Source organism: Lepisosteus oculatus, chromosome 3 (genome assembly GCF_040954835.1).
Source record: "Lepisosteus oculatus isolate fLepOcu1 chromosome 3, fLepOcu1.hap2, whole genome shotgun sequence".
NCBI lineage: Eukaryota > Metazoa > Chordata > Actinopteri > Semionotiformes > Lepisosteidae > Lepisosteus > Lepisosteus oculatus.
The window spans coordinates 9,861,365-9,870,359 of record NC_090698.1 but is presented as its reverse complement, the minus strand read 5'-3'; the positions used below and the strand labels follow the sequence as shown (position 1 = coordinate 9,870,359).

Sequence of the window (8,995 nt, the reverse complement as noted above, 5' to 3'; positions counted from 1 at the left end):
TGGTGACTTCTGTCCTCATGGGAACGGCGGGACCCAGAGTCCTTCCAGATATCCGCCAGGGTATTCCTGCAGGAATCCCGGTGGCAGCCCCCGGAGAAACATGTGGGAAAGGAAGAAAGAATTCCTGGAAGCTTCCATCACTATCAGATCTAACGATAACAGGAGTGAAGCTACAGATGAGCTGGACTGAGTGTCTTTACAGTCTCTACAGACCTGATGGTGATGAGTGTGAATGTGAAGATACAGATGAGCTGTTGTCTTTACCCGTGTACTGCAGTAAGCTCAGCTGCAGGTGTGAGCATACTGGACACTAACCGCACTGTGTGAAACTCCATTCTCGCACGAAACGAAATACCAAGCACCTAATATGCTCTTGACACTCCTACAAGGGAATTATGGGTACTGAACTGACCCAGTAAGTATATTCTAGTTTTGCATTTTTATGGCACTGAAAAGCAGTTCAGACCAGCTTTGCTCTGCAGATGCGCTTTATTCAGGCTACAGCAGGGATACGTGACCTCCTCCACCCATAAGGTAAATTAAATCATTTGAAAAGGAACAATCTTCTGTGAACCACAGCCAGGGGCACCGCAGCCTAGAGGACAGAGAGAGGAAAAACCAATCAGGTCTGACAAAGAGCGTACTCCGAGCACAGCGCTTCCTGCTGGGGGTCATACTAGAGCCTGAATTTGCCATTGGGTCAGCACCTGGGGGGGCACAGTGGAGCCTCAAACCTGTCCACAGGTCAGCCCCTGGGGAGCCCCAGTGGAGCCTCAAACCTGTCCACAGGTCAGCACCTGGGGAGCCCCAGTGGAGCCTCAAACCTGTCCACAGGTCAGCACCTGGGCCCCCCCCCACAATGGAGCCTCAACCTGCCCACGGGTCAGCCCCTAGGGGGGCCCCAGTGGAGCCCCCTGGTTGTACATTTTAGAGAGATGGGTGCTTGTTTGCTGCCCCCTCATTATTCCACTGTCGTTCGCAGGCATTAAACTTTCTTACACAGCACTGTCATGCATCGGGGATGGGACTTGTTTTAAAAAGGATACCAGCCTGAAATGCTGGACAGTTCAGGGAGCCTGGGTCCCACACAACCCAACCCCTTTGTGAAGGGGTCAGGCCGTTCCCAGCAGGAGACACCCTCCACCAGTCCCCCATCCGAGTAGGCAGGTCCAGCACACTGCTGTCCACAGCGCAGATCTGACACCCCTCAGTCCAGCAGGGCAGAGAACCGAGCCTTCGCTCCAGGAGGCCCGCTGGACCCCCTATCCAGAACCCTGCTCGAGCAGGAAAGCCCAGTGCCCCGCTTGCTTCTGTTGGATCTTAAATTTTTTGGTGCTTTTTAGATAGAAGTGTAATAGCGCCCCTTGCTGGACAGAAGTATCCATTGCAAACATTCAAATATATAACTGCTGCCCTTCAGGTGCCCTCTAGCAGATCTCTAAATTAATTAGAAATTCACCAGTTAGAAAACATGCAACTGTCTTTCAGCTCTGACAGGAGATTAAAGTTTCCACTAAAGAATTAATGTAAGTGTAACTTTCCCAAGACTGGGAACAGAGCTGTGAAAGAGTGGACTCCCCTGCCACCTAGTGGAGTGTGAGGAGCATAGCAGAGGTGTGCCTCAGACCCCAGCAGGCCCTACTTCAGGAATCTGCACAATCGCACAGCTGATCCAGATCAACTGTTCCGCGTAGTTTCATGATCGACTCCAAGCCCGGTCTCATCGTCTCCCCCAAATCCCACATCCCCAGCCTCACCTCACTGTGGCCAGGGAAAGAGTCTGGGCGGGCTCCGGAGCAAGCCTGCCTGAGTCGAGCCCTCCCCATGGGCGCGGGGTGCTCCTGCAAGAGAAGCAGTCCAGCGGGAGTAGGGCAGGACCTGGAGGGGCCCCAGCCCCGTGTCCATCTCTCCTCCCTCTGGACCCAAGAGAGAGGGAAGAGTGCACATGTAGCATTAGGAAACATGCTTTAATCTATATAGTGTCCTGTCAAGAAAGGCACTATATAGATTAAAGAGCCAAGTGAGGGACAAGCAGGTTCAGACTGAAAGAGGGTGGGACAGGCTCACCTGCGAAGGGGAGATGGCTTCCACTTCTCTGGCCAGACCCTCTGCTGGGCTCCGAACACGACCCCGTCCTACAGCAGCTGCACACCCCTGCTCGCCCCTCCAACGGGGCCCAGCTACACAGCAACACAACAGTCGCACAGCCCCGTGAGCCACAGCAACACAACAGCAACACAGCCACACTGTGAGCTACAGTCACCACCAGACAAGCAGCAGCAACACTGCAGGCACACAGCCCTGTGAGCCACAGCAACACTGCAGCCACACAGCAGCTACACAGCCCTGTGAGCCAGTTGCCATGAAACAAGCAGCAGCACCACAGCCCTGTGAACCACAGCAGCAGAGCCATCAAACACCAGCAACACCACAGCACCGAGGCTCACCTGCGCGTCCTGTGGCTGAAGGAGCAGGCTTTGTTCACGGGGTCCGGAGATCTGTCCGCAGGCATGGCCTTCAGGTGACACGTCAGGTACAGCTGCACAGACACGGGACACGGGACATGCAAGGCAACGCACTCGTCACTGGGCTGGCAGGAGCAGGGAGGACACGGGTTCAAAACGCTCCTGCAGAACCTGCCCATACCTGAGCGATAAAGAGCTCTGCTCCCGGGCAGAGGGCTGCATTGATCCAGTTAAGGTTTAAACAGCTCCCTCTTTAGCCACCCACGACAGCCTCCAGCTCCTGATTGATCGAGGAAGCCCCAGCACTGAGCCCCTCTGCCTCTAAGTCCAGCATGTGCTGTACTACAGTCCTGCCTCTCGTGTAGCGGTCATCCCTCCCCACTGCGGGCTGTACTGAGCCCCGCGCCCGAGCAACCACACGCAACCGAGCCCTGCGCCCAACCCCAGCGCCAGAGCAACCACACGCGCCCGAACCATGCGCCTGAGCAACCACACGCGCCCGAACCATGCGCCTGAGCAACCACACGCGCCCGAGCAACCACACGCGCCCGAGCCCCGCGCCCGAGCCCCGCGCCTCAAGGGCATTGGAACGCCAGGAACACTTATACAGCACAGAGCGGGGAGCGAGGAAGCTGGAGGAGAGGGTCCTGGCGAACCTCAGAGGGAGGAGTTGGCGAGATGTTGCCAGACGGGGCTTCTCCACTCCGGGGGAGCGCTGGAAGGGCATGAACAGCAGCAAGGGGTTAGCACAGTGAGAGTGCCTCCAAGCCCTACCCAGCCCCAGGGGGTTAAAGGTCAAGATGTTAACAGAACACTTGTAACATACAGTAGGAGAAATTGCATGACTTGTCACAGTGTGTACTCGTAAGAGAGAAGTAGTTCAGGTGGGTAGCTGTATCAAGTAACGGGTTTATTCCATGCTGAAAAGAGAACAAAGGAAACACACCTGAAGAAGACTCCACAGACGAAACGTTGCATAAACCTTTACCTGTTATAGTTTATTTTGTTAGAAAGAAAAACTGTACCTCAAGGTACAATCATACTGCAAGATGCAGTGTTCTTCAACCCAGTGTAGTATAAAACTTCCCACTAACAGCGATTCTCCTCCAGGTGTCCAGGCGCTCGAATGACAGTACATACAGCCTCTCCTGTCTCACCTCGCTCCGCGTGTCCCTGAGGAACCGGAAGGCCACCATGCTGAACTGCAGGATCTCTGGGCGGATCCTGGGGCTCCGGAAAGCTGAAGGAGAGCCTGGAGTGGTCCCGTCCAGCAGGCAGCTGCCACAGGGAGTGTGGGGAGGAGAAGGATTAGGTTTCTCAGGCAGCTGTTGCCTCCAACAGTTTGCACATGAGCACAACAGGCACCCACAAACGATCCTTTTCCCAGCACACAGACGCACACAGACGCACACAGACGCACACAGACGCACACAGACGCACACAGACGCACACAGACGCACACAGACGCACACAGACCCATGGTGGTCGATGACCGCGTAGCTGGGGCTGGAGTCCGGGTCAGGGGTCAGCGTGGCCACGCAGCGGTCCACAAACAGCCGCAGAGGAGGGTGACCCTGGGAGCTGACCGCCGCCTCCAGACGCACGGTCTCCCCCAGGTAGAAGACGCTGGACAGCCGGGGGGAGCCCCAGTCCTCTGGGGAGAGACGGAGAGGTGGCTCAGAGCTCAGGTTCCTGGTTCCTGCCCCCACAGTCCAGAGTGGATCATCGCAGGGGTCTTTATACAGGGGTAGTGCAGACCTCCATCCAGACCCCTTAATCAACCAGCTGGGTCAGGCTGGCCTGAAAGACTGAAGCCCCCTGCAGCTCTCTGGGGCTGGAGACTCCTGCGTGCTACCATTGGCTTGCCCACTACCTCAGATTGAGTGTTTGTGTTTAAAGCTGTCCCTCCCCAATTCTGCAGGTTTTCATTCCAGTACAGGGCTTCCTGACCCAACAATAAGAGCGCTTTGATATTTTCCATCTCTTCTGGTGCTGCCAGATTACAGACCCAGAAACCATGTCCAGGACTGGTCAGTGTGTCTGCGGTCTCTTCAGGTCTCTTTAAAGCAGGGCTGTCCAGTCCTGTCCTGAAGGGATGCTAAAAATGAGCAGACAGCCCTGCAGGGGGCGCTGTGTGATCCGGGGAGCCTCACCGTTCATGGTCCGCAGTGAGAAGCGCAGGAGCCCCCCGGCGGAGCGGGTGGAGGTGAAGGGCAGCCAGGTGGGGCGCACGGCCTCGCTGCTCACTCTGTGCTTCCTGCAACGAAGAGCTGTTAGACAACGCTTTTCACTGCCCCGCACACCTCCGGACGAGACCGGTGTTTTCATCAGGCGACAGATCAAGAAAACGTGTCCAGCTACTGAGGCTTGGCAGGGATCGTCCCCAGAGCCCGCCTCCCGCAGTGACACTCGAGGGGCGCGGGCGCGGGGCTCACCTCCCGTAGTGACACTCGAGGGGCACGAGCGCGGGGCTCACCTCCCGTAGTGACACTCGAGGGGCACGAGCGCGCCCTGGGGCTCACCTCCCGTAGTGACACTCGAGGGGCACGAGCGCGCCCTGGGGCTCACCTCCCGTAGTGACACTCGAGGGGCACGAGCGCGCCCTGGGGCTCACCTCCCGTAGTGACACTCGAGGGGCACGAGCGCGCCCTGGGGCTCACCTCCCGTAGTGACACTCGAGGGGCGCGGGCGCGGGGCTCACCTCCCGTAGTGACACTCGAGGGGCACGAGCGCGCCCTGGGGCTCACCTCCTGTAGTGACACTCGAGGGGCACGAGCGCGGGGCTCACCTCCCGTAGTGACACTCGAGGGGCACGAGCGCGCCCTGGGGCTCACCTCCCGTAGTGACACTCGAGGGGCACGAGCGCGCCCTGGGGCTCACCTCCCGTAGTGACACTCGAGGGGCACGAGCGCGCCCTGGGGCTCACCTCCCGTAGTGACACTCGAGGGGCGCGGGCGCGGGGCTCACCTCCCGTAGTGACACTCGAGGGGCACGAGCGCGCCCTGGGGCTCACCTCCCGTAGTGACACTCGAGGGGCACGAGCGCGCCCTGGGGCTCACCTCCTGTAGTGACACTCGAGGGGCACGAGCGCGCCCTGGGGCTCACCTCCTGTAGTGACACTCGAGGGGCACGAGCACGGGAGAGGCCCGCTCGAGCACGCCGCCGGCCGGGGAGGGCGAGTAGACCAGCTTGTTGAGGTAGACCAGCGCCTGCGGGGTCACCTGCAGAGGGACAGGCAGCACTCTGAACACAAACCCTTTAAGAGCCCTTCCGAATATCCACAAGTTGAGGAAGACCAGGGTCACAAAGCGGCAGAAGGAGGAGAACCCAGGTTTTGTCACCACCACAGTCCCAGCCGTCCCCCCCATTAGGAAACGGGCAAAGGAATAACCTCCCGGGTTGGAGAGGAGGGGAAGAAGAGCCGGGAGAGTCCGCAGAGCCCTGGACCCTGGCCAGAGCCAGCCCACCTCTCCTGCTCCGGTGGGCTTTCCAGCTACTGCCCAGGCAAGCCTGGTCTGAACCTTGTGTTCAGCTTACTTGGCCTATTTGAAGAAAATGAGCTATGAACTGTATGTGGGGGGGAAATACACAATCTCTTACACGTATATGGCACTTTTCTGGACACTCCACAGGCAAGGGGGATCCCCTCCACCCCCACCAGTGTGCAGCCCCACCTGGATGATGCGACAGCAGCCATAGTGCACCAGTACTCTCCTCACACACCAGCTCTCAGTGGGGAGGAGAGCAGAGTGATGAAGCCAGTTCAGAGAGGGGGATTATTAGGAGGCCAGGATTGGTAAAAGCCAGGGGGAAATTTGGCCAGAACAGCAGGGTATCACCCCTACTCTTTTCAAGAAACACCCTGGGATTTTTAATGACCACAGAGAGTCAGTCTCATCAGAAGGGCGGCACCTTTTTACAGTATAGTGTCCCCATTATATTGGGGCATTAGGACCCACAAAGGCCACAGGGTGAGCGCCCCCTGCTGGCCCCACTAACACCTTGTAACACCTTCCAGCAACACCCTAAGCTTTCCCAGCAGGTCTCCCATCCAGGTACCGGCCAGGCTCACAGCTGCTGAGCTTCAGTGGGCTGCCAGTCGTGAGGTGCAGGGCGATATGGTTGCTGGCGATATAGAATATAGAATATAAAATATAAAATATAAAATTGCTTCTTACTACTTTCACAATTAGAAAAAAAGGAACGAACAAAAACATCGAAATAGTTCTAACCAACACTTTCCAGTCTCGAAAATAAGTAAGTCGAGCCTGCAGACTAAAGAAACCAACGGCGAACAGACCTCCTTGTGCGCAGGCTTACCCGAGAGACGCTCCCGCACTCGTGCAGGCGGGCGGTGATGACCAGCGCCGCGCCCGGCACAGAGGCCGTGGGCTCCGGCGTGCAGCTGCCGGGCGCCCGAGGGTCCTCCCCCAGGCGGAGAGAGGCGGCGCTGACCGGGCCGGGCTCCCCGAAATAGAGTCTGTCCACGGAGACGCGCACCGTGGCCTCCCCGCACTGCACCCTGATCCGGGGTCTCTCCTGCGCTCGGAGCTGCACGTCGGGCGCGGGGGCTGGGGGAGGCGAGAGCCGGGGGGAGATCGGGCCCGGTCTGTCCGGGCGAACTCGGGTTCGAGCCCGGTTCCTTGAAATATCCCCAAGCCAGGCAGCGAATCCCTGGCTGTGGGTCACGAACACACACAGCGTGGACAGCACAACGCCGAGAGCAAATGGCTGCGAGACCGACATTATATTTTTGTATTTGATTGGCGTGAACTAAGCCGCCCGCTTTATCTCCGCGTTTTTAAATGACCGTGGGCAAATTCTCCAGATTATTCCTTAAACCGCTTTCATACCCTTTTAGAAAACACGTTGTTCTTCTCGAGTAGAGTCATAGATTATTTTTTTTGTAAAGAGAGAGTGGGACAGTACTTAAATATACAAAATAAAGTCCCTCGTCATACAAAATCGCCGCTAATTGTTTAATTGGAATCCGGCGTGCGCGCTATCAATTAAAATAATGTAACACTGGAATCATAATTGATTAATTGCCAATATGAAAACAGTGTGTCGCGATGTACGGAAATCTGACAGTTTATTTCCAAGGATCATTTAAAGGAGACAGTGGCAGTGCTTATGGCCGACACGCCCAGACCATCCATTTTCAATACCCACTGCAAGAAGTCAGGGCGCAGTTCAGCGTAGTTTGGAAATACGTTCATTACAGACTGAGAGAGTGCGAACGCTGACACATCGTGTTCTCTCATTCCGCCCAGCCATTTTCTATCTGCTTCTTTCAAATCAGGTTCACAAGCGTGCCGGAGCCCATCCCAGCAAGCAACGGGCACCAGGCTGGGCACATCCTGGTTGGGATGCCAGTCTATCGCAGGGCACACACTCACACACACACAGACACACACACACTCACCCCAGGGCCAATATTCCCAGAAGCCAATGAATCCTCCAATCTGTTTTTGGACGGTGGCAGGAATCTGGAGCACCTGTCAGGAATGGAAGCTTAAAGAAGACCCTGTGCAGGGCTAAAAGGGAAGTAGCAAACTCTGTAGCGAGGTCCAGAAACACTAGGCAAAAATCCCCAAGCCAAAAAAGGAGCCAAAAAGACCGAAAACCGGTAGAGGCAAAACAAATCCGAAGATGTAAGGCGAGAGCGAGAAACCAGGAAAGAGGCGAAGGACAGTAATTATCTTAAGAAGAAAGTGTACGCGCACTATGGGAGCTCAGGGAGACTCACCACAGTAGTGAGCGAGGAACAGGGGGAACTAAAATAGTGAAGGCAGGGGAAAGTGATAGGCTAATCACTTTCATGTGAGCGTTTGTGAAAGCGGGCACGCGGGGATATAATAATTAATAATTGCTTACACTTATACAGCGCTTTTCTGGACACTCCACTCAAAGCGCTTTACAGGTAATGGGGACTCCCTTCCACCACCTGGATGATGTGACAGCAGCCATAGTGCACCAGTACACCCACCACACACCAGCTCTCAGTGGGGAGGAGAGCAGAGTGATGAAGCCAGTTCAGAGAGGGGGGTTATTAGGAGGCCATGTCTGGTAAAGGCCAGGGGGAAATTTGGCCAGGACCCTGGGTTAAACACCGTCACTATACTGGGGCATTAGGACGCACACAGACTGCAGGGTGAGCCACCCCCTGCTGGCACCACTAACACCTCTTCCAGCAGCGGCCTTAGCTTTCCCAGGAGGCCTCCCATCCAGGTACAGACCAGGCTCACACCTGCTGAGCTTCAGCAGGCTGCCAGTCGTGAGTTGCGGAGTGATATGGCTGCTGGCATATGTCTGATTAATTTATAGTTTATCCAGTGTGTTCTTGTTTCATTTTTTTTCCGTTTATTTCTTTTTCTTCTTTATCACTACACGGAGCGTACTTGGGTTTGGAAAGGCGCTTTATAAACACACGTTGTAAAAAACAACACAACTTGTTAATGTTATAACACGGTGGTGCCAATAAAGCTCTTTCAAATTGAAGCTTAGATCTCGCGGGAGTTAGGGGAAGC

At 56.0% G+C, this 8,995-nt stretch overlaps 1 protein-coding gene across 2 annotated transcripts; it reads right to left on the bottom strand.

Annotated features, from left to right (window-relative positions):
- Window positions 1–470: 470 nt before the first annotated feature.
- On the bottom strand, window positions 471–7,365 carry LOC107076574 (zona pellucida sperm-binding protein 3-like). 2 transcript variants are annotated; one of them, XM_069186700.1, is made up of 9 exons: window positions 6,786–7,365; window positions 5,571–5,686; window positions 4,619–4,722; window positions 3,936–4,119; window positions 3,623–3,743; window positions 2,448–2,539; window positions 2,068–2,180; window positions 1,758–1,916; window positions 471–595 (listed from the first exon to the last, which is right to left on the bottom strand). In XM_069186700.1, the coding sequence occupies exons 1-8, from the start codon at window positions 7,209–7,211 to the stop codon at window positions 1,759–1,761; spliced, it is 1,314 nt and encodes a 437-aa protein (XP_069042801.1). In that variant the 5' UTR covers window positions 7,212–7,365; the 3' UTR covers window positions 471–595; window position 1,758. The 2 variants fall into 2 exon arrangements, with proteins under 2 accessions (XP_069042801.1, XP_069042802.1); XM_069186701.1 differs by having other exon boundaries at window positions 3,942–4,119.
- Window positions 7,366–8,995: the final 1,630 nt, after the last annotated feature.